General features: G+C 42.8%; 1 protein-coding gene across 10 annotated transcripts in view; it reads left to right on the top strand.

The window, feature by feature from the left end:
- Positions 1-26,625, top strand: part of AGRN (agrin) — a 719,629-nt gene that overhangs the window by 205,839 nt on the left and 487,165 nt on the right. For 6 of the 10 annotated variants that reach the window (XM_073585332.1, XM_073585329.1, XM_073585334.1 and 3 more), the window contains exon 3: positions 16,628-16,648. The exons of the other annotated variants lie outside the window; for them this stretch is intronic. In XM_073585332.1, coding sequence (XP_073441433.1) covers positions 16,628-16,648 — 21 coding nt within the window. The remainder of the gene's footprint in view (positions 1-16,627; positions 16,649-26,625) is intronic. 10 annotated transcript variants of the gene reach the window in all.

The following is a 26,625-nucleotide window of genomic DNA, read 5'->3' as shown; positions in this document are numbered from 1 at the left end:
TGATGGCTTTAAGGAAAAAATATGTTATTTATGTATGAAGGAATTTGATTTGTCTTTCTATGTAAATGAGAACGCTTGGCGCTGCACCCTTGGGGGGCATTCCTTGCCGCGGTTATTGTCCTAGCGCAGATAGAACATGAATAGATATTGGCTACTAATGTGAGTCAATGACTGGCGTTTTTATTTTACTAGAAAATTTCCGACTAGGTGATAAAAACTTCAATTATATCATTGTCATGTAATGATATAATGACGTTACCGACAACAGTTTGCATTCCTGTTAGGCTGGATCACATGACTGTATTCTGTAATCCAAGAAAATCGATCTGATTATAGTAAACATAATCAGATCAGAGTATGCTCAGAGTATGATCCCAGTTTTTCAGATGAAAAGAAGATGGTAAAAAAAAAATCTCCATCTTCCCCATGAAAATCAGACCGCACTCTGATATCCTCAAAAAGAGGAAAAAATCCTCCAAAAAATTCAGATACAAACCAGACAGGCCTAAATGCATCTGCACTAATACAGGGTGCAGCGGACCCAAGTAAAATGGCAGCTGCACAGGTGCATAAATACCAAATGAAACAGCCAGCCTACAATCAGGGATTGGCCGTGTAATACACCAGTGCAGAAGAAATAATCCGTATGTGGCAGTGTTCACACAGGGAATGCAGAGCTTCTGGTTCACAACCTCTTAGTAACACCATATAGGGGGACTGCCCAGTGCCAACTAGAATGCATCCCGTGTGAACAGAGGCCACAAGTTTGCAGAACCATTTGGGCCCAACTGCACCCTGAAAGAAATATTAAAAGTGCACAAAAAACATATCAATATATGTAAGGTATTGGTTGATATTAAGGCCTTAATACAGAAGCTGGCAAACTGCGTCAAAGTTCCTTACACTTGGTAATGATATAATCACGTTACCGACAACAGTTTGCATTCCTGTTAGGCTGGATCGCATGACTGTATTCTGTAATAAAAGAAAATCGATCTGATTATAGTAAACACAATCAGATCAGAGTATGCTCAGAGTATGATCCCATTTTTTCAGATGAAGAGAAGATGGTAAAAAAAAATCTCCATCTTCCCCATGAAAATCAGACCGCACTCAGATATCATCCGAGTGCAGTTAGATTTTTTTTTTCCACAGAACCACTGAACATGCATGAACGAGTGCAATACGATTTACTGATGTGAATCATTCATGCTATTTTTTTCCTCGGACAAAAGGCATCTAATTGACATCATAGGTAGACCATAACTATGAGAGTCAAAATGAGTAAACAAATCGAGAAAACCACCTTGTCTGATTTGGCAAGATTTATTGCTGCAATAGGCAAGCAGCTTGGTGTGATGAAATCAACTGTGAGAGCAATAATAAGAAAATGGAAGACATACAAGACCACTGATAATCTCCCTCAATCTGGGGCTCCACGCAAGATCTCACGATTGTGAACCCTTGTGGTCAGGGTCCTCTCTCCTCCTGCACCAGTCGTGACTTGTATCAGTTAAGATTACTGATGTTTTTATTATGTATACCCCTCCTCACATGTAAAGTGCCATGGAATAAATGATGCTATAAAAATAAATAATAATAATTGCTAACCGTTTGCAATTATTATGTTTCTGACCAATAGTTGGCAAATTTGTCATAGTAAGGAGATGGACTAATAAAGGCATTTGGATAAAGTAGTTGTGCATTTTAGGCAGAGTTCACATCTACATTGGTGTTTAGCTTGAAGATGTTTGACAAATAGGTCAAGTTCTGGGCTGATTTTGCCAATAAAGTAACAAGCACCGTGATGAATCCAAATGGCGTAATAAGTGAATGAAGCCCATCGGTGCCATTGCCGTCCACTGTGCAACAGATCTGTCACAATGTTGAAACTTCCATTATACATAGAGGCTGAAACGTCAATGTTAACTCTTAGCTTCCTGGACCCCTGGGAGTGTAGCACAAGTAAGAGGATGCCATGGCTAGGCTTTACAAAATATTAATGATAGTATAGCACAGACAGAAAAAGACTTTTGTGGAAGGCTGTTATGCACACATGGTAGTAAATGCGGGATAAAAGCATTTAACTAAGAAAAAACTGCACAAATTAAACCTGGTTCCTGTACAGACTATAGTATCTAGTGGCTTCAGCGCGACCTGGAGAAACTCTGAAGGTAAAACTAGAGAAGATAACTCAGACCTGGCTCCCTAAAAGGCCATCGAGTGTATTATGTACCTCCTAAAGAATCGAGGGAGAGTAAAGCATAAGAAAGAACGTAACTGACTGGCCTAGATACTCAGAAGTTGGACTAGAACTCCAAGCAGAATCCACTAAAGACAATCACCAACAGAGGAGACCAGCAGACAGAGGTTTAACTAGTAGCACCTGCAGTGTGATAGTACAGGTTAGATAACAAATGAAAGACATCTGTCTCCGAAAGGGATGGATAAAGGCAAAAGGTAATCAGTAGTAGTGAGCGAACATGCTCAGAGTGTTAACTGTCTTCGGTGTGCTCTAAAAGTATGTTTGAGTTCCCGCGGCTACATGTCTCATGGCTGTTTGTCACGCAATCCCTGCATGTATTGCGGCTGCCGAACAGCTGCGAGACATGTAGAAGCAGAGATTCAAACATATTTTTTGAGTACCCTGAAAACACACTGTTAGCACACAAGCATGCTAAGATAACACCTTATCTGAGCATGTTCACTCATCCCTAGTAATCAACACTGACAGTGTTGCTGACAGGACAGCACAGAACCAGAGCAGCTGGATCGAATTCCAAAGCATGATATAGGCCCTCTGCAGTCCAAATCCCATAATGCACCATTCTGTGTGCTGCTTTGCAGGTGGAAATGTGCCGTCGTACCTCTTGGCTTCCTTTGCCGCTGCACAGGTTTCACCAATGGCATCTCCACCCCTGGTATAACACATACGTTATAATTAATGGGAAAAGATCCCTGTTGAAAATGCTCCATTCTCTCTTCAGTACAAAGTACCTATTTTACTCTTTGGCCAATATGAGCTTCACCTCTTTTTTTTCTCATGACAGAATGTTTTCTTGTTGTGCCCATTAGTGTGTACTTTAGTGCTCATAGCTGGCAGATGATTTATTCAATTAATGGCATTGTCGTGTACGAAATAATCGGAGTTGCTCTTTATATGAAATATATTGTACTAATAAATTAAGAAAACAATAATGAGGCTGCACTTCAAGAAGATGATTTATTCAGCCACATACTGCTAAGAATAATTGTATGTTATGATAGATGCAATGTGCTCTACACTGAAGCTGGTAGGTGACATAGCGTTCAGAACATCCCATGTACACCCTAAGTTTTAAATCCAAATTATGCAAGCTTATTACAGGCCGAATATGTGCCTGTTATCTGTCATGCTTTGATCAGACTGAGTCCAGTACTCCCATGGATGTGTCATTTTTAACCTTATCCATTTCCCATGCTAGAAGTTTTACTTCTCATCTTGCATTTTTCTTATACAAATTGGTGCCACCTAGTGGTAAATATGAGCATTGCAGATATCTACATTTCGCCAACTAACAATTTCAATTATAAAGCTAAAACTTACCTTATTGTGGTCATGAATAAAGTCTTTTTCATCTCTTACTAAAATGATAATTCTTGTTAGCAAAGGAAAATGAATAACGAGTTAAATATGTTAGATGCATAGGTTTAGTTACCATAGGCATCAGTGGATAAGTAATACAATTATATGGAATTGTATGCGGAGCATTCAGTTCTGTATCCTTTCCGATAATCTATGAAAGTTAAAGGCAAAGTTGCATATTTCAGCCTGTACTGATGTCTTTAGAGAAGGCTGTCCATATTTTGTCTAGTCTAAAACCCAGATATATTTTTAAGCCTCTATTGACTTTCAAAGAGAGAATACAGTGTGTCAGTAAAGTCATGGTGCACTTTTGAACAGTCACAGAAAAGTATACATGATCCCCAGATCTGACGCCCTTAGACTTTTACTTTTGGAGTTATGGGAAGCAACATGGTTACATTGAACGTATCAAAGACATTAATCACGTAAAACAGAGAATCACAGACGTTATTCACTCTGTTACACCAGCCGTCCTTACCCATGTGTGGTAAGAACTTCACTATCGTTTGGATGTGTGTAGGGCAGCAAATGGAGCCCACATTGAACTGCACTGAATAGGTATGAAACTGGGAGAGTTTCTTTTATTTGGAGCAGATTTCACATTTTATTATTATTATGCATTTATATAGCGCCATTTATTCCATGGCGCTTTACATGTGAAAAGGGGAAATATAGACAGGTACAATAAACATGTGTAAGACAAGGGACACACAAGTACATAAGGAGAGAGGACCCTGCCCGCGAGGGCTCACAGTCTACAGGATTCTATCTTTTTTTGTTGCTTTCCAGTGACTGGTCAAAAGTGCACCATGACTTTACGGACACACTGTATGTATTGCAGATCTGCAGTTTAAAATCACATTAAAAGGTGTCAGGAACACCGCACTGAACTTGCTCACTAAGCCAGTGCGTGTGTCCTGAGTAAAGCGAACAGTGCTCAAAGATACCTGTGGAGCGGGCAGCAGCCGAGTAGATGCGTGCTTCAGAGCCGCAGGACCTGAAGCACGTGACTGTTAAGGGCGTGGCCTAAACTCCAGAGAGCTAGGAGCTGCAAGAGAACTCCTAGCAGGGTAACTGCGAGACAAAGTTACCAAGGGGCATAGACAGGGAGGATAGTCAGGACGTAGCCAATGAGTCATACACAGAGATAGCTGCAAGGTACAAGAGGGGTGAGCAGAGAGTAGTCAGATCACAGGCAATACACGGAGAGGGAAGCGCAGTACAGAATCAGCAGGCAAACTCAACGGGGAACAGAACCGGGTCAGAACCATATAATCAAGCTATAACAACGAACAGGCACAGGCACACAGGGGTCAGCAGACTCGGCCAAAGGCAAAAGTATAACTGACAGGGATTGGAGCTTCCCAGGGGTTTAAGAAGCTCTCCCAGAACCAAAGAGAGGCCACAATCATTAACCCCAGGTGTGCAGGTCAAAACCTGCACTGAGCTCCAGACATTAACCCCTGACGTGCAGCTCAAAACCCTGCACTGGGATCATGACAAAAGGGGTTTCCATGATTTTACACATTGATTGCTTATACTTAGGATAGGTCATCAATGTCTGACCTTGGGTGTGCGAAACCTGGCACCTCCACTGACCAGCTGTTCCCAGGGTTGGTCAGCATCCAGAACTGCTCAGTTGCAGAGTTGTGCAGCACAGCTCCTTCAATGAAATAGTGACTGGCCACGTCCTGCACATCCACCTCATATTGATTTGATTAGGTGGCAGATATGCAGTACCTGGCTGCTGCCACTATGCAGTCAACGGAGCTGTGCTGTGCATCTCCATAAGGCTAGTTTCACACTAGCGTTTATGAGCGCAGCGACGGCCTGCGCACGGCCGCCGCTTAGCCCCGCCCCCTGCCGCGCCCCGCCGGTAGCTCCGCCCACCGGCGCATGACGCTGCATGCGCCCTGCGTCCCCTATCTTTATCACTGGGGGCGCAGGCCGTGCGCAGTATGCGTTTGGCGGCACATGCGTCCTTTTGACGGTGCGCCGACCTGCGCCAAACGCAACCTGCTGCAGTTTGGTTGCATCGGCGCACCGTCAAAAAGGCGCATGCGCCGCCAAACGCATACTGCGCACGGCCTGCGCCCCCAGTGATAAAGATAGGGGACGCAGGGCGCATGCAGCGTCATGCGCCGGTGGGCGGAGCTACCGGCGGGGCGCGGCAGGGGCGGGGCGCGGCAGGGGCGGGGCTAAGCGGTGGCCGTGCGCAGGCCGTCGCTGCGCTCATAAACGCTAGTGTGAAACTAGCCTAACTGAGTAGTTCTGTCCATCGCCTACACTGGGAACATCTGATCAGCGGAGGTGCCTGGTGATGCACCCCCATTGTTCAGACATTGATGACCTATCATAAGGATATACCATCAGTGTAAGTCACAGACAACCATTTTAACTTCTACGGGATTTCTTTATCTGTCACGCTAAGTTTTCAGGACTCAATAAATACTGCAAAGGAATCACATTTCTGAAGAATTCCAAATACTTATTTCTTCCTCTGCACTGTATATCAAGATGATTGTGATGATTATGATTCTATATACATATTAGATACTAGAAAAAAAATTTTTGGCCGGGTGATCAATGAGTGGAACAGGCTGACATGAGAGGTGGTGAGTTCTACTTCAATGGAAATCTTCAGAGACTGGACAGACATCTGTCTGAGATGGTGTAGTGAATCCTGCATTGAGCAGGGGGTTGGACAAGATGACCCTGGAGGTCCCTTCCAACTCTAACATTCTATGATTCTGAGATTTTCTCATTGCTACCAGTTTTGTGCAGTGGTTGTTAGTGTGGCTGTCCATTGGTTGTCATCAGTACCCATGCCATCATCTATCAGTATAAACAGTGCACATTTCCATGGACCTCACAAGTGGGGAGGAGAAGTTTGAAGATAATCTGTCAGAATTCAACCATGCTTAACTATGCTAATTGCACCATTTGACTTCAACCAAGTGAAAAATGAAATCAAGTCATCTGGGAAGAAATCATGGACAGTTTAAGGAAATATGGTAATCGCCAAGAGGCTTTGATAAAGCAAGTGGGTGAATTCCCAGACTCCTGCTGCGCACATCACACTCGATATTTCTTTTCTCCGCTCCTTTCTCCTGTTTCGGCTACTTTTTAAGGTTAATGGAATTATTCTGTGCAATGCATCTTTTAGGAGGCTGCCATTGTCTGTGGCTTTATGTGGTAACGTCCAATGGTAAGCCTCCCGAGCGAGTGGAAATTCACTACATGAAAGGCCTAGTTGCTATGATACTCTTTAAAATGTAGACATTAATTGCCAGTGAGTGATTACCGCAATGAAAAACGCAATTCCATGAAAGCCAAGGACATTGGGTGTTTATATTAGAATTAATATTGTTAGTGTTCACAACTTATTCTTTTTATATAGTTTTTTTCTATGTAAAAAGTTTATAAATATTTCCTGATAAAGCTTGCGATAACCATTTATAATTTCATAGAAAAATGAATAAATAGAGTTTAATTTTTTAAGATGTTCTATCTTCCATCTTAAAACAGAAATGTATGTCACTCTTTGTTGGTTGCTATAAAGAAATGCTTGCAAAACCTGTCTCCCATCTACAGTACTGATAGACAGACCCATTTAAAGGTTTATCCCCAAATGTCGCCATATAGTAATGTACTCATTTAATTGTGCCAATATAACTCATTTTTAAATCTGCCTCGTTTTGCACATATCATGGCCAAAAATGCACCTCTAGACTCCAAAGCTGTATGTACCCTTCGAACACCTTTCAATCTGTTGTGCTGTAGTCCCAATGCTCCTGGTTAATCATGCACAGTATAGTTTCTCTCAACAGGCTTCTGCTGTGCCTCCAGCACTGATTTTACCTGTAGAATACACTTTTTGCTAATGTGCACTCTCTTCCTGGACAGTACTCTGTCTCGATGATTTCATCTTCCTCCATCTGCATCAGTATAGCTGCCTGTGTGGATTTAGTTCATTTCTCTATTAGGTGGTTTCCAGCAGAGCTCAGCTGACCTGTGCTCTGATCTGCCTGCACAACAGAGCTTGTAATAATAAAGCGCAGCTGAAACACTAGCAGGGCTGAGCTGTTTTTGATGTCTGCAGAAGACTGATCAGTGATATGAAGCAGGAAATGCTGTATATGATATGTTGATGCATATGGCAGAAAATAATCCTCTGCCATATGCATCATCAATAGCGGCTTTTACAGTTTCATATCACTGATCTGTCTGCTGCAGGAAATAAACACAGCTCAGCCCTGCTAGTGTCTCAACTCTGCACTGCCTAGTTATTAAAAGCTCCCATATAGATATTTAATTCTATAACGCTATAGCTTAATGTTAGTTTCCTAGCTCTTTTGGTGATGGTCAGTCTCTTGGGCAAGCTCTGTACTATAGATCTTTATAAATAGTCCTCTGAAGCTGGTTAGATCTCTAGATTCAGCATTCTTCAGTGCCATTTGCTCCTCTGGTGCTGCATAGACAAAACTGCCTCTACTTGCTACATCAAAGTTTGGACCAGATGCTCGACCATCACATGGACCTGAACTGACAATCAGGCAGGCAAGAAACACTAGCAGGGCTGAGCTGTTTTTGATGTCTGCAGAAGACTGATCAGTGATATGAAGCAGGAAATGCTGCATATGATATCTTAATGCATATGGCAGAAAATAATCCTCTGCCATATGCATCATTGTAGCGGCTTTTACAGTTTCATATCACTGATCTGTCTGCTGCAGGAAACAAACACAGCTCAGCCCTGCTAGTGTCTCAACTCTGCACTGCCTAGTTATTAAAAGCTCCCTTATGCACTTAGAGCAATATGCAGGACATTTGAGCTCTGTTGGAAACCAACTAACAGAACAATGATGTAAAAACAAAGAATATCACATTGAGCTGGAAGGGTTGTGTACAGGGTTATGTAGAATATTAGATTAGTTTGATTATATGTCAAATATCTGGTGGATGCAGCTGAGCATGGCATGGCGGAGCCCAAAATTCAGTAGCCCAAGTTTGTGGGACTTGTCAGGAGCACACAGGAAAGGGAATTAGGTAGTGGTCTGCAGGCACTGAGGAGAAACAATGTGCTGCTATTAAAGTGCTATGCAAAAAACAATATGAAGCTCTACTTGTAGTGATTGTCCGCTTTGTACAATCTTTTATAATTACAAGGGGTTATTGATCTGAATTTCCCACCTATGTGCCTCCTTTCTTTTGTAATCTTTGGTGAAATGCTAAAACAAGTTTTAATTTCAAAGCAATTACTGTTTCTGTAATGCATGGAGGGAGAAACGTTCTTTCATAACCTCAACTTGATGAGGGTCTTTTTAAAGAGGTTATCTCATCATAACTGGGTAAAATTGCAAAATGCTTGTGAATCCGAGCAACTTTTCAAAGTACCTCTTACTAAAAATCCTCTATGTTCTCCATAAAGGATGGATATTTAATTCTATAACGCTATAGCTTAATGTTAGTTTCCTAGCTCTTTTGGTGATGGCCAGTCTCTTGGGCAAGCTCTGTACTATAAATCTTTATAAATAGTCCTCTGAAGCTGGTTAGATCTCTAGATTCAGCATTCTTCAGTGCCATTCGCTCCTCTGGTGCTGCATAGACAAAGCTGCCTCTACTTGCTACATCAAAGTTTGGACCAGATGCTCGACCATCATATGGACCTGAACTGACAATCAGGCAGGCATGTGATACAATACCGAAGACAGGAGAGTAACCCTTTCAATGAAGGACCTCCTCTACTAATTTATCATTTGGATATTTCAAAACCAAAGTGCAAATGACAACAGTATTATGATGGAAAAACCATGGATTGGTTCCACAACCAGCAAGCTATTACAAAAGTGTCACATGAACTTATTTCCTACAGCTTATTGCATGAAAAATAAAATTGGGGGTCATTTTTTCTGTTACCCCCTTATGGCACTTATCTACCTATAATGGCTAGGAAATAAGGAGCAACAAAAAATTGTTTATTTACTTTTTTTAGTTTTCCAAAAATCATAACATTTATGTATTTGTTTTAATACAGAATCTTTTTGTATTTTGTAGCATAGACCAAAGTGGACTGGAGTCATTTCAGGGCTTTAGGTCAGAGTTGCTTGTTGTTTCCAGTAGTCAGTTATACGTTGCTCTTTTTTTTGTCTATGAAAGGGAAGTCTTGTTTAGTTGACATATAAAACTTTTTCATTCATTTAAACTCCTAAATAAACCTATTAGAAGTGTCAGCGTCTGGGGAGTTGTGTTCTTTGGCAAGTACATCTTCCTTTTCCTATGGGATATTGGTTTGAGCTTTCAGCATATTCACCTTTGAAACCAGTGGGATTCAGTAATCATGAGAATATGAATGAAGCTCGCCTCACTTGCTTCTTGTGTGAGGACATAGTTAGGCCACATGCACACATTCAGTATTTGGTGAGTTTTTTACCTAAGTATTTGTAAGCCAAAACCAGGAGTGGGTGAAGAATGCAGAAGTGGTGCAAATGTTTCTATTATGGCTGACAAAAATTGGGGTAAAAAACTCACCAAATACTCAGTGTGTGCCTTAGAATCATCATGTGAATTTAGAGTGACTTGAGATTCTCATAATATGGACCATATTAGGAACTAGGTCTTTTTAATTGGAGTCTGTATAAAAGAACAGTGTAACAATTCCACCTCTCAATGCTGAGCTTTCTATGCAGTGATTGACAGCTTAGGCCTGTTTCACACTTCCGTTTTTTCAAATCCGTCAAAATCCGTTGTTTTCCGTAAAAAAACGGATCCGCCATTTTTTGCAGGATCCGTTTTTTTTGTCCCATAGACTTCCATTACGGTTACCGTGGATCCGTCAAAAAAACGGATCCGTTTTTAAAAAAACGGATCCGTTTGCATCAGTTTCCGTCAAAAAAACGGAAACGGATCCGTTTGGCGGACACAAAAATGGAAGTGTGAAACAGGCCTTAGTGGTCCAATCTGGTGGAGGGATGTGCTGAGCTGTCTGTGTTTTGATTGAGGTGCTGAGTGTCCGTAATTGTTCATCTATTTAACTGAGCTGGCAGTCCCAGATAGCTGTCAACCATAGCTTCAGCTAAGTGCGGTTTGTTCCTCTGTGCCTTGTACAATTAGTACGGAAAGTATTCAGACCCCTTTAAATTTTTCACTCTTTGTTTCATTGCAGCCATTTGGTAATTTCAAAAAAGTTCATTTTTTTCTCATTAATGTACACTTTGCACCCCATCTTGACTGGAAAAAAACAAATGTAGAAATTTTTGCAAATTTATTAAAAAACGAAAACTGAAATATATGGTCATAGGTATTCAGACCCTTTGCTCAGTATTGACTAAACGCACCCTAGTACAGCCATGAGTCTTCTTGGGAATGATGCAACAAGTTTTTCACACCTGGATTTGGGGATCCTCTGCCATTCTTCCTTGCAGATCCTCTCCAGTTCCGACAGGTTTGATGGTGAACATTGGTGGGCAGTCATTTTCAGGTCTCTCCAGAGATGCTCAATTGAGTTAGGTCAGGGCTCTGGCTGAGCCAATCAAGAATGGTTACAGAGTTGTTCTGAAGCCACTCCTTTGTTATTTTAGCTGTGTGCTTAGGGTCATTGTCATGTTGGAAGGTGAACCTTCGGCCAAGTCTGAGGTCCAGTGCACTCGAAGTGGTTTCCATCCAGGATCTCTCTGTACTTGGTGGCATTCATGTTTCTTTCAATTGCAACCAGTTGTCCTGTCCCTGCAGCTGAAAAACACCCCCATATCATGAGGCTCCCACCACCATGTTTCACTGTTGGGATTGGGCAGGCGATGAGCAGTGCCTGTTCTTCTCCACACATACCACTTAGAATTATCACCAAAAAGTTCTATCTTCTTCTCATCAGACCAGAGAATCTTATTTCTCATAATCTGGGAGTCCTTCATGTGTTTTTTAGCAAACTCTATACGGGCTTTCATATGTCTTGCACTAAGGAGAGGCTTCCGTCTGGCCACTCTGCCATAAAAGCCAGACTGATGGAGGGCTCTAGTGATAGTTGACTTTGTGGAACTTTCTTCCATCTCCCTACTGCATATGTGGAGCTCAGCCACAGTGATTTTTGGGTTCTTCTTTACCTCTGTCACCAAGGCTCTTCTCCCACGATTGCTCAGTTTGGCTGGACAGCTAGGTCTAGGAAGACTTCTGGTGGTTCCAAAATTCTTCCATTGGGGTGCAGAGTGTATATTAATGAGAAAAAAAATGAACTTTTTTGAAGTTACCAATTGGTTACAATGAAACAAACCCACTGTATTTTGCTCATTGATCTAGTGTGCTGCTTGACCTTTGACCTCATTTTGACCCTTCGTCTGTTTAACCTCTTTGCTCTGATCTCCTATCCTCCTGGTATTTTGACCTCGGACCATGACCTGACTACGCATTTGTCTCTTCCTTCTGTTTATGATGTAACCTCCTGGCTTTTGACCTTGGACTCCTGGACTATCTCAACTCATGGTTTGTCAGTGCAAAGTGACTCAGCATCACAGACAGTCACTTTTATTTTGGCATTTAATCTAAACGTTATACTAATATTTAAGCTCGTGGCTAAATACAAGCGAATCCAAACTTAAAAGTTCGATGCTCATACTGGAGAGTTACTGTCTGGTGATAAACTCTTGCTTCAAAGTTCTTTTCCCCATTGATTTCAATGGGGTTCAAGTTAAGATACAGTTCTGGTGCCCAAATCGAACTTTGGGCTAAAGTTTGGGTCGGGTTTGTTAGCGTGACTGGTCTGGAGCCGGAATCTCCAGGAGTGAATCCTCTTGGCCGTGGCACCGAGGGGCCCCGGGCGAGCTGCCAGGTGGAACCGACCCCTATAAAGGGACCGTTAGGAGCAGGCCCAGGGGTTTGAGTACCACGGTAGCCGGTACCGAGAGGGGCGGCTCAGGATGGACTGGAGTAGGAGTGTGGGACTGAAGTGTAGATGACAGGACAGAGCTGGAACACAGGAGACATGAGTGGAGTAAGACAGTAGACTGGAACATGGATGGATGGCTGGAGCAGGAACACAGGAGACAGGATTAGAGGAGGGCAGAAGGACTGGAGCAGGATGGAACTGGAACACGAGTAGGACGGAAGGACTGGAGCAGGATGGAACAGGAACGCCGGAGGAAGGACTGGAGCAGGATGGAACAGGAACACCAGAGGCAGGACTGGAGTAGGACGGAACAGGAACACCGGAGGCAGGACTGGAGTACAGCAGGGGACACGGATAGCAGGACTGCGAGGCTGCTGCAGAGAGCACACGAGAACGGGATTGTGAAACTGCAGAGAGCACACGAAGAATCGGGGCCCAGTGTGCTAGGAAACACAATGATCAGGCGCCTCCCTCGGGGAAGAGGCATGATATGCCACTGTCTGGCCTGCCATTGGTCAGGGGGTGCTTCCGGGTCAGGGCATAGCCGGAGCACAAGAAGCTGAAGGGAGGCGCGGCCTATGGCGCATGCGCATTGCATGCAGAGCCGCCGTCGGCCACGCACCTGTCAAAGGTGACCGCCGTGGCTGTTGGGTGGCGAGGGGCTGCGGCGTGGGAGCGATGGCTGGGTGAGTATGCAGAGACAGCGTGGGAGCGGAGGCCGGGTATGTTGGAACGGCGTGACAGGGTTCCAGAACCTGAAGTTCCATGGGTCTGCTCATCCCTACGCCTGACTTTTCTGTTATTATTCATCCAACCAACCAGTCAGCCAAAAAAGTTGTCTCATGAAGATAACCCCTGTCCATATATCCTATTGAGTTGCCATGAATGAGGCACTCCCAATCTTTACCCCCTTTCATGAGTCCGAAAAGAGAGCAGCTCTCTGCTAGCAATTTTTATTTTGGCAGAGTAGAGCCATGCTTTTTTGAATTGATTGCTATTTACTGCAATGTTATCATGGACCACTACATTTTGACTGCTGAAGGGGAATTCAGGGCTAGATAAAGTTTCTCTTTGGTAAATCAATAGGATTTTAAAAGGTGATTCCCATTCTTCAAAGATATATATATATTTGGATAGTACTTGAAAAAACAAGCACTTTAGCAATTTATCCCTTATTAAAATTTGTATCCGTTCTTGAGATATTAACACTTTTGTTTAAAGCTTGTTACCTAGGAGACCGACCACCTTCTTCTGCATTGCTTGCATGCACTGTGCTGAAGCTAGCTGGATTTAAGAGGCAGCAATTACTGTCAAGCTTAAACCTGTGGATACAAGTTAGAAAAGAGATGGTAAGCACTCTGCATGTCCTGCTGTTGAGCAGCGATGGTCGGTCTCCAAGGCAACATGCTGATGAAAGAAAAGTGTTAGTATCTTAAGAATGACTGAAAATTTTAATAAGCTGTGCTCTATGGGATTACTCTGCAGCCCAATAAAGGATGAAAGGTTGCGCATGTGCACTGCTGCTCTCCTCTGCGGGGATAAAGATTTTGCCAATCAGTGCGGGTCCCAGCGGTCAGACCCTCCCGATCAATAAGTTATCTGTATAGGATCAATTTCTGATTTTCAAAATCAGTACATTTCATCATAATTACAGTATCTTGAAACTACATGTGGCTGTCCTAAATTGACCTTTAACCGGGAAACATTAAGGAGAGGAAGGTGGGCGAAGCAGTATGATCCAGAGCAGCAAGATTGAATAGTCACATAGTAATAAACCTGGACCCTTGCATTTCTCGGAAGCATCAATGTGGCTGCTTTTCCCACATACTTCACACAAGTATAAAGCTTTCATTTGGCAAAACAGAATCAGGAAGGAGGGATTCAGTTACACAATAATAAAACATATGATCAGAAAATGCTTCTAAATAGGAAATGGCAGTAAGAACAAGTAAAGATGTGTCCAAGGAATCTCAGTAGGGACTTTTGTAGTTTCTTGGTTTTACGTTCTGAAGTTTCCATTTATTCTTTCAGGTCAGTATAACAGGATATGGGCTCTGCTTTTACTTATCAATCTTCATCATTATGTAACCATCTTGAAGGCAGGTCTTTATTTTTTACATGTACACTTGGAGTTGTTTTAAGAGTTAATCGGAGCAGGTTGAATTATAAAAAAAAGCACCTGTAAAAACTCTTAAAAAATAACTTGGATGTTTATATGTTGAGTCTTTTAAGCTTTATTTTTCCACTTCAGGTTTTGAAATATGCCTGATTGGCAAACAAAAAAAACCGAAATATATTGGCGCGTTACATCTTTGTAGTGATGCAATATGTCTAAACTAAGCACTGCTCAATCAAAAGGCTCTAAAAACTACTTAAGGAAAAAAAAAACTCTTCCAAAACTCTTTAAAAGCTCTCAGGAAAACTCCCCAAAGAAGAAGTGCTTCCTGAAGAGGTTTGTACTTAAAAAGCGTCATTCATTATACTGTCAAAACACTCAGTATGCACATAGCCTTATAGTGCTGCTGTTACATGTAGTTGAACAAAAAGTAATAAATTGTAGCTTTGCTTTACAAGATTGTTTGCTAAAAGTGACATTTCCAGTTAATATAAGTTGTGTGCAGTGACTTTATTGCTATTACCTATTTAAAGGGAATCTGTCAACCCTTGAACGATCTTTGTTTGCATTGATCTTCCTCGCCTTCGCAGAATATCAATGCAGACACTGCCCATACAAGGGTGGACATGGTTTGCATAACCGTGCGCGTGCATGGCACATTCGCAGGATTACAGCGCTGGACAGGCTAGTGTAGTCTGACGGGAGGGTGCTACCTTTATAATGAAGAGAGGAGGCAGAGATTTTTTACAGGCACTGCACGCCCAGAACCTGGAAGAAATCATTAACATAAAATATTAGAAATTGATTTCTCGAGATCCACACCACAGCTATGAGACATACAAGTAAGGCTGTGGGCACACGTAGCGTTTTAAAACACTCACTAAAAACCGCACTCCTTCCCAGAAATTTCACCGCGATTTTACCGCGATTATGATCGCGATTTTGCCGCGATTTTCATGTGCGATATTCAAGCACTTTCCAAGCGATTTGAAGCATCGCTTGGAAAGTGATTGACAGGTTGGTCACACTCGTCAAACATAGTGTTTGACAAGTGTGACCAGGTTTTTACTATTGAGGCCGCCTATGCGGCATCAATAGTAAAAGATAGAATGTTAAAAATGCTAAAAAAAATAAAAAAAATCGGGAACGCATTACTGGGAACGCTTAGGCCGGGAATGCAGCGCGGGACATCGGAAGGTAAATATACCCCGATTTTTTATTTTTTATTCTTTTTTTTACAGGGGTATGGTACCCAGGGCCTGGAGGACAGTCTCCTCTCCTCCACACCGTGGGTTCCAACCGCACATGAGACACTTAACTTCTCGCATGGTGGGCATAGCCACATGCGGGAAGTAAGCGATTCTCATGCATTCTTATGGGTGCGGAATCGCGGCAATTCTTTGCGATTCCGCACAAAAGAATGAGCATGCTGCGATTTTTTCCGCCGCGGAAAAAAGCGCAGCATTAGCACAGCATGTGCGGAATGCCATAGGAATGCATGGGGGGCGTTCTGTACACGATTTTTAAACGTTTTCGCGCCAAAAATCGCGGCAAAAACGCTTAAAAATCGCAACGTGGGCACATAGCCTAAGACTAGTTTAACCATTCTATTACCTGTATGCCCATAGTAATAGATCAAAATCATCCAGGGGGTGACAGATTCCCTTTAAAGTATTTTGGAGATACTCAACCTTTTATGCAGATTTGCATTAGAAACCCTGTGCATCATCTAGTTGCGAATAAGCACAATGAAAACTATTATTAAAGCATGAATACGTAAAAACAATTACAGTCTCTGCATTGACCATTGGATACCTGCTGGAAAGTGACTGCTGAGATCTGATTTTTCAATACTCCACTGATTTACTTTGGGCATAATATAAAGAAATAATATTCTACAATCTGCCACTGGCTCATGAATCTGAGAAGTGATGTATGTGTTCTTCTGCTATCAATGTGTGTTATATGAATAACTCTTTTTCTTCTCTTCTTCACCTGCTTTCTGTAGAGCACAGGAGGCTCAGTGCTGGTAAGTAATGGGCTGTCACCCTACGTCTCCTATGCTCATTTTTTACCTCCCCATCAGTTTCGTGCTGTAGCATTAAATATGTCGACTCATGTGTGCTCATTTTCATTTTGCAAATTGGGGTCACGATTAGTGATGAGCGAAAGTGCTCTCTATTTGAGTTTCTATCGAGTGCTCAGGTACACACTGATATTGCAGGTAATGGAGCGACATGCTCGAGTCCCCACTCCGCAGGTTTTGTTTTGCAACTGTTAGACAGCCCCAAAGAAATGCGTGAATTGCCTGCCACACATGGGCAATTCCGGCATTTTTTTAAGGATGTCTAACAGTCGCAAAATATGAGGGGATTCAAGCATGTTTCTCCAGCATCCTCGATATTCGGTACGTACCTGAGCACGCGCTGCAAACTTGAGCACTTAAGCTCATCACTAATCACTGTCCTTTGACTGTTTTGCTTTGTGCAGTCGTAGAGTTAATCCAGACTTGACCATTGAATTGGTAAAAAAAAAGACTTGTAGCAAACAGCAGCATTTGGTGATTTGATATACAGGAAAATAATCCTTTACACATCTGAACCAAAGGCAAAAACGTGTTATTTACTAGCTCAACTTCAACCTTCAATTCACCTAAGAATCCAGCGTTAAACTACACACAGTTATGGACTAGTGATGATGAACATACGTGATTGGATAAGGCATTATCCAAGCATGCTCAAGTGCTAACCGACTGACTTTGGAGTGATTAAAAAATACATTCAAGTCTCCGCGGCTGCATGTTTCGCTGCCGTTGGACAGTCGCAACCCATGCATGGATTGCCTAACAAGACATTCCCTGCATATGTTGGGGCTGTCTAACAGCCGCAAGATATGCAGCCGCAGAGACTCAAACATATTATTCGAGCACGCCAAAGTAACTCGGTTAGCACATTAGCACGTTCGAATAATCTATAATGGTTGGGAGAGCAAAGTACCTTAGGGCCATATTGAAACGCTGCAAAAATTCCTCTGCAGATCTGCAAATTGCCTCTTCAGAGAAAAAGAGGACTTGAACTCTATAGCGCCACCTGTTGGTAGTAGCAATCCTACAAGTCACAATCAACCCTTTAACGAGTCTTGTAATATGACTTAGGACAAAAGCCAAATCAGAATCTCAATTTGCAGACACGGTGTTTCGAGCTATTAGCTCTCGTCAGTGCAAAGTATGAGAACTGTTTTGGCTAGGTGAGAGGCTCTGGACTGAGGTCTAAGGGGTAAGGTTTCTCCTTGTGGAGAGTGACATGCCAGCTCTGGCTTGTCAAGGTAAGGAGGCTTACTCGCCGCGCAATGCTCCTCTGGGAAAATAATATGCAAATTGCTTCTTCAGAGAAAAAGAGGAGTTGAACGCTATAGTGCCTCCTGTTGGTAGTAGCAATTCTACAAGTCGCATTGCATGGCAAATAAGCCTCCTTACCTTGACAAGCCAGAGCTGGCATGTCACTCTCCACAAGGAGAAACCTTACCCCTTAGACCTCAGTCCAGAGCCTCTCACCTAGCCAAATCAGTTCTCATACTTTGCACTGACGAGAGCCAATAGCTCGAAACACCGTGTTTGCAAATTGAGATTCTGATTTGGCTTTTATCCTAAGTCATATTACAAGACTCGTTAAAGGGTTGATTGTGACTTGTAGGATTGCTACTACCAACAGGTGGCGCTATAGAGTTCAAGTCCTCTTTTTCTCTGAAGAGGCAATTTGCATATTATTTTCCCAGAGGACCATTGCACGGCGAATAAGCCTCCTTACCTTGACAAGCTAGAGCTGGCATTTCACTTTCTGCAGATCTGGTCACAAATCTGCTACAAAACCTGCATCCTTGCAGACTTTATTGTGGATTTGCCTTTCGCATTACAAAGAATGATTTTTATTGCATATTTTAAAGTATATAAATGAGCATCCAACCTAAAGCAAATCCTGAACGAGTGGGCAGGGGAAAGGTTTAAATCGCCCTTACTAGAAAATATTTATCATCTATACCTAGAAAAAACCCCAGAGCTTGTGTACAAGAGCTGTGATGTACATTTAGATGAGTAGCACAACTAAACTGAACACTATCTGATCAGCAGTGATGTTCATGCATAAGGCTTAATTCAAACATCAGTAATTTTGATCAGTATTTCATCAGTGTTTGTAAGCCAAAGCCAGGAGTGCTTCCAAGCCACAGAACAGGTGTCAATCTTTCAATTATAGGTTTTTTTGTAAGTTCCATTCCTGGTTTTTGTAAACAAACACCAATGCAAATACTGATGTGTGAATAAATGCTTACGATTATGGATGAGTGGGACCTGTGGAAGTTTGGGTTCTGGTACCCTACCCAAACATTTTTGTAAAGTTCGGTTTGTGGACTCTGCAGAACTTTACCCGAACTTTAACCTGGATCCCATTGAAAACAATGAGGACCCGAACTTTTCAGCTGGAACTTAAAAACACATTTGCTCATCAATAATGTTCAAACATTAGCTCTTAATACTTACACACCTCTATATACTGAAATGGCTGTCTTTGGTTGTAGATCAAACCATCCATCCAGAGCAAGTGTTCTATTGAATGTACCTCATCTCATGTGTGTTGAACATTATAGTCAATGTGTGTGGCATATCCTGATGAAGTCATTGTACTTCGAAATGGATTGAATAAACTACACTCTAGTATGTGAATATTTCTGGATCTTCAGTTATTCGGCAGCGCAGATCAAATCCACGTTTTCCCATTCATCTATAGAAGATTATTGTCAAGGATGTCATGAGCACAATTACTGCCAATTTCTGGAGTGCACTTGAATGGAAGGCTGCTGAAGGATTGGTAATTTAGGCCTGTTTCACACTTCCGTTTTTTCAAATCCGTCAAAATCCGTTGGTTTCCGTAAAAAAACGGATCCGCCATTTTTTTGCAGGATCCGTTTTTTTGTCCCATAGACTTACATTAGTGGTTACCGCGGATCCGTCAACAAAACGGATCCGGTTTTTTAAAAACGGATCCGTCTGCATCAGTTTCCGTCAAAAAAACGGAAACGGATCCGTTTGGCGGACACAAAAACGGAAGTGTGAAACAGGCCTTAGTGAAGAGCTTTCTTAATGACCGCAATCAACTTTAAGGTGAATTTAATCTGTTTCCTCCTGTAATATCCCATTTATCATTTCCATCATGGTTCTCCACAGTTAGACAAAATCTATCTGTAGTAACCACCAAAAAGTAATACTGACAAGAAGTCCAGAGGGATTTCTCGTGGCTACATAATTAATTTTTTCAAACTTCTGAAGCCAAACGAAAGCAACTTTAAATGCTTAGTCCCATAGGGAAAAAACGAGTCCTTTAAGACATGTAGTTGCTAACTATCTGCCCATTATGAGCTTCAACGATCTCTACTGGCTCAGCGTGGTCACTGACCCCTCCTGCTGGTGATTCTGCTGCTTTCTGTGACATGTCTACAGAGCAGTTCCTTTTCTAACTCCCTGCTCTGTCAGCAGGGTGTCTCTGCTGACATTATGCTGGTTGACAACCGACTCCCTGCTGCCTAACAGTATAGCCTAAAGGGGGTTTTACACATAGCGATATCGCTAACAATATCGCTAAAGCATCACCGATTTGGTGACGCAGCAGCGATATCGCTAGTGATATCGCTATGTGTGATACCTCCGACCGGCTCCCCCGCTGTCCATCGCTGATCACGCAGCTCCATTTCTCGTCGGGTACTTCCTGCTGGGCTTCCTGCTGGCGCCGACGAGCGACGCGTGGACACGGACGGGAGGACGTCAGGATCACCTCGTCTGAAAGGTAAGTAATGACCGCTAGATCGCTGCTATGTCGCTGTGAGATGTGCCTGTGTGGCAGCTCACTAGCGACCATTTAGTGATGCACCAGCGATCCTGACCAGGTCGTATCGTCGGGATCGCTGGTGCATCGCTAAATGTAAAGGGGCCTTAAGGGTACCGTTACACTTAGCAATGCCCCAGCGATCCCGACCACGATATGACCAGGTCAGGATCGCTGGTGCATCGCTAAGTGGTCGCTAGTGAGCTGCCAAACAGGCATATCTCACCAGCGACATAGCAGCGGTCGGGGGTCGCTACTTACCTGTCAGACGAGGCGATCCTGACATCCTCCCGCATCGCTCGTCGCCACAGCAGGAAGTGGCCGACGAGAAATGGTCCAGGACGTTCTCGCGCGATCAGCGATAATCAGCGGGGGAGCCGGTCGGAGGTAGGTATCACATGTAGCGATATCGCTAACAATATCGCTGCTGCGTCACAAAACCAGTGACAGGCCCTTAAGAGAGAGAGCTGCTTTTGGACAGGAGGTCAAAGGAAGCAGGAGAATCACTGCCTGAGCTGGGAGAGAGTATCACAGGGCATAACGAGTAGGCAGCTAGTAACTACCTGCCGGTAACTGCTCAGCCCCATAGTAAAAAAAAAATATTCAAAATAACCCCTTTAAAGCCTTATTTAGGTGTCTTTTAATCACGAAATGTGAATACAAAGTCCTTAAAAATAATGTCCATTTTTGATCCACATTGTAGATAAAAAATTCCAATACAAGTCTATGGGTCTGTGCAGGGCAGCAAACCGATGCCATCCATGTGCTGTCCATGATCAACATTGTTTCTAACCCCAAGGCCACGGGTAGATGACCACTGTAAAGACGCCATTGTAAATTTTTGCAGTTCTACTGTTGCATTAAATATAGCTAAACCTGCAGAATTACAGTAGTTTAAATAGCAAAAGTACATCAGAAACCCAATGTTCCATCACAGATTTCAGAGTAAGGGCAGATGGCCGTAGATTCTTTTATCTGAGAGAATCGTGTCAACTATTATCACACGCTGATCCCATTCTAATCGGGAGTGTCAGTATGGTGTGGTCAGATTCTCTCGGTAAGTCAGTGGAGCTAGCTGCTGCAGCAGACAGGAGAGAAGTTTGTGAGCGTGCGTGCTGACTGTTGCATTGTGTGCATGCTGGATGATTATTTTCAGCCAATGCTCACTCTAATCAATCGAGCACTCTTGACACAGAGGGATGCAGCAGTTCATGCTAACTGAGGGAGCAGAATGGTGTACAGAATTTCTTAGCACGGGGCACAATAAGGGTATGTAAACACGTTGCGGATTTGGCCCTGCGGATCCACAGCAGTTTTCCATGTGGTGTACAGTACCATGTAAACCTATGAAAGACCAAATCTGTTGTGCACATGCTGCAGAAAATTCCGCGCAGATTTGCAGCGGTTCATTTTCCGCTGCATGACAATTCTTTGTGCGGAATCCGCAGCGTTTTTACACCTCTTCCATTATAGGAATCTGCAGGCGAAATCCGGAGAAATTAAGCAGTAAATCTGCACTAAATCCACAGGTAAAACGCAGGTCATTTTACCTGCAGATTTAGCAAAATCTGTGTGGAAAAATCCACAGCCAAATCCGCAATGTGTGCACATACCCTAACTTACATGTTTAGTAAAGCTTTTTAGGCCCCACAAAGGCAGCTTATAATATGTCATTAAAATCACAAAAGGAGACAGTATTATTGTTAAACCTCTGTTGTATCAAAGGGGTTGCTAAGCCTCTGTACAAGTGCATACTCACCAGCTGAAATCCCTTAGGTTGAGGGAAGGCCATTCAAGTGCTCTGCATCGACACAGGGAGCAACAATCTCCCATTCTTACAAGATACGAACAGCAAGACCTGGGATTTTACTGCAACAGTCAGATGATGGAGCCACATCCGATGATGCGCAGTTTGAGTTATGAGACCACCGCAGCCAATCACAAACTTCAAAAGTCAGATTATCAAATAGCCGAGCGCTATTACTTCCCATCCCGATGCAAACCATTAGTGTAGCCTGCTCTGAAACTATGGGGGCGTCAAAGATGGTCAGTATGCCAGATTTTTTTTTTTACATCACTCCCCTTGCTTTTCACTTTTGTGTAGAGACCAGACAAGCTTTTTAAGGCAGGCAAAGCATTTCTGCCAGCATTTGCCTTACAACGGAGAGGATGCCTCACTGATTGAGATGCATTATATGGAAATTGATAGAAATGATATAGGCATGGCAAGTGTAAGACATCGCCTTTTCTAGGCCACCCCATAAAGTGATCAAAAGAAGCACTTGATGAATAGTAATGGCCTCGATACACTCTTCACCTTGATATCGTGGATGACAATAGACTAATGGTTTATTCATTGACCTAAACTTGTGGAGAAGAGATACCAACTATAATTATCCTCTCTTTCGCCTTCTAAAGGACAGGAGCCCAGGGAGAGAAAATAAAAGACCTGTCACTACCTTTTGTGGACCTTGTTAAATATGAATGTTCTCTTGTGTATAAAATAATGGATTATGCCCATAGATATTTAAATAATACATTGTGAACGGCTTGGGTGTCATCAGACTGTTTGAAAAGCAAAACACGCAGTCAGGAAAGCTTTGGGTTCTGTTCACAGAAATTGGCAGCAGATAAGGGAGCGGAGTCATCAAAGAGAAATGTTTAGCGCCTCTATAAAAACATGAAGAACAAAAATTCACTTGCTGGAATTTTTTCTTCCTGTTTTCCCCTTCATTAAATATTCATTAGGATACTGTGCGGGTGTCTCTTCTACCCGGCCAGGAGGGAAACTGCTACGTTTGTTTTAGTTGACTTGTTTTCTTCTCTAAAAGTATCATTATCATGGATGGAGCGTGGAGGCCTCGTGATAGGTACAGGAATGTGATTACTGCTGAGCACACAATGAGAAGACACAACAGAATAAAAACATATCTACAATTTTACCCGGCGTTTGTTTTGGAAGGGCTCTGTGTTCAAGCGATGGAGACAAGCTGCAAATACACTTGAGGTCTTTGAGTTCAAGTGCTCCTCTAAGTATGAATAACCAAAATCATTCCGCCTGAGATGTCATTGCAAGACCATTCATGCTGAAAAGATCAAAGCAATAGATTTTTTTTTTCTATTTTGGCTCAATCTGGTGGTTCATTAATAAATGGTCAGATCTCCTATCAAAAAATCTCAGCGTCGGCAACAGTACACTATACACTTATGTGTCTATAAGCCACTGTTGTACCAAAAACAGTGTTTGCCAAGTTCTATCCTTTTATTTCTCTGGCTAATTGTATGGGAAGACCCAGTCTGCTAAGTTTTCATGTACAGCATAATAAAAGGTAAACCGACAGGGGCTGCCTAAATGGCACACTATTGTGCCCATTAGAACTAAAGATGGTGTAAATCAATTCTCAGGATCCAGACCATCAATAGCTGCCGAAGAGGAGTCCTGAGAACCATTACCGATCTTGGTGGCTCTTCCTGTGATTAGTCAGTGTTGTGTTGGGTCACATGTGCATCACCGTAAAGAGGTGTTTCACTAGGCTGGCTAGTCAAAAGAGGAGACAAGGATGCAAGAAGGGCAGAGGCAGTTCTCAGGGCTCTCATCTGGCAACCACAGTTTACTGATGTGGGTGATAGACCCAGTACTGTGAAATAATTCCCACTGTCTGTTAAGGCAAGAGTCACAACTCACAATGCAATACTCAAACTGGCTGACTGCTCTCTAAACCTGAGAGTGACAGAGAAGTACATGAAGCTATCATGGGTGGGTTGGGAGAGCCGCGACCAGTTCTAACCTTGCATTCTGATCTAAGCCCATGTTCTACAGCCATCTGACTCTTCTCTAATAGGCACCAATTTTATTAATTTCATCACACTGTGCTGTTAATTTATTTAGAGAGAAAGGATACACTTGATCTTATTACTCAGTGCATTTGCACTTTTTTGGCACCCTTCACTCAAAAATAGTTTCTTATAAACATTTGCACCTTGAACATCAGTTTGTAAAGAAGAATAAAATCAATGTGAATAATTGCCCATTTCAACAAGCTGATAACAAACACTCATTTGAGAATCATCGACTTTTGTAAACTTGTTAACAGTCACACAACGATGAGCCAAACACTCATTCACCTGGTGATTGGATTGTTCATGCCAGCATTAAAATCATTGGTATTGGCAGAGTATTGTCCTGTGTAAACAGGTGATGTGCTGCTGATAATGATGATATTCTATCTGCACAGAACAATCATATTAGCGCTTGTTTTCTGCACATAGAATACTAAATGGATCATTCATTGACTGCTGGTCAGCTTCTATATAGCTGATCAGTGGTCAGTGAGTGTAAATGCACTGCTTTAGTTTGGATTCAAATACATTTAAGTGCTACTGTTTTAAAAAGTAGCAAACAATTTCCTAAATCATGATGAAAAAGGTCCAGGTCTGCTCCAAAGTGGCCCTAATGTAGAAAAAGTGCCATCTTTTATCCAGGGTAAAAGTTATTAGCAATGATCTCTATTGGTGATGACTTTATCAAACGAAAGTATATCCATTCAGAAATTTGTCACTTTACACAGATGGGTGGGAATGTAACCGCTGCACTGATGGACAGAATAGGGAACTTTTAGGGTATGTGCACACGTTGCGGGTTTGGCTGCGGATCTGCAGCAGTTTTCCATGCGGTGTACAGTACCATGTAACCCAATGGAAATCCAAATCCGCTGTGCACATTCTGTGGAAAATTCCGCTCAGATTTTCTGCGGTTTATTTTCCGCAGCATGTCAATTCTTTGTGCGGAATCTGCAACGTTTTTACACCTCTACCATTATAGGAATCCGCAGGTGTAAAAACGCAGGCAAAATCCTCACAAAGTCTGCAGAAAATCCTAAGGAAATCTTCACTAAATCCACAGGTAAAACACAGGTCATTTTACCTGTGGATTTAGCAAAATCTGCGTGGAAAAATCTGCAGCTAAATCTGCAACGCATGCACATACCCTTATCCAAGACTGGGCACTTTTATTCCCAGCTAGAATGGTGTAGCAAGTTGAATGCCTGAACGCCAGTCCATTTATTTTCTTAAGTGGGGACTCTGCAGCCCCATGGGTAATTGATTGAGCATGTGTTATGGTGCTCCATTCCAACAGGGATAAAAATTCACCGATCTGCTGAATCCATGAGGTCAGACATCATGGTTGACAAGCTATTAGTGATAAGCGAACGTGCTTGGCTAATGTTTTTTCCGAGCATGCTCAGGTGCTAACTGACCGTCTTTGGCTTGCTCGAATAATATGTTCAAGTCCCCGCTGCTGCATGTCTCATTGTTTGACAACCGTAACAAATGCAGGGGTTGCCTATCAAACAGGTAATCCCTGCATATGTTGCACCTGTGGAACAGTCATCATACATGCAGCCGCGGAGACTCGAACATATTTTTCAAGCACACTGAAGTCACTCTGTGAGCACCTGAACATGCTTGGATAACGCCTTATCCCAGGACATTCACTCATTACTATAAGCTATCACTTAGGCCGGTTTCACATTTGCGCTTTATAGCGCTGCGACGACCTGTGCACGGCCGCCGCTAAGCCCCGTCCCCTGCCGGCTCCCTGCCCGCCCCATCCGGTCATCGCCGCCTACTAGCGCACATGGGCGCTTGCGATCTGCGCACCCTATCTTTAGCATAGGGTGCGCAGATTGTGCGCTGGCCGTGCGCTAGCAGGATTTTGCCGTGCGCTGCGCACTTTTGAAGGTGCACAATGCGCGCCGAAATGCAACATGCTGTAAAGTGCAAATGTGAAACCGGCCTTACACGATAGGTGATGTTTTGTTTTCACCAAATAACCTTTCTAATTTAGAAGTTGACTACAATTATGCCATTTTGATAAATGTGGCCATTGTGCACTGTCTTTTTACCAAGTACTCTTCATAAAGTGGCTCGTTCTTGTAACATCTGACGTACAAATTACCAGATGTAGATTTTAGCTAAATATTTATCTGTTTTTTCTTTAAAGTACAAAGCCAATTTTAAGAGTATGTGCACACGTATGCAGAAAATTCCTGACTGAAAACCGGACTCCTTCCCAGAAAACGGGCTTTTTTTTCCACGCGTCTTCCTCACGTTTTTTTTCCGGAGCGTCCCC

This window comes from Dendrobates tinctorius, unplaced genomic scaffold (genome assembly GCF_039654945.1).
Source record: "Dendrobates tinctorius isolate UK_male_01 unplaced genomic scaffold, ASM3965494v1 ptg000086l, whole genome shotgun sequence".
NCBI classification, from domain to species: Eukaryota; Metazoa; Chordata; class Amphibia; order Anura; family Dendrobatidae; genus Dendrobates; species Dendrobates tinctorius.
This window is presented reverse-complemented; position numbering and strand designations above follow the sequence as displayed.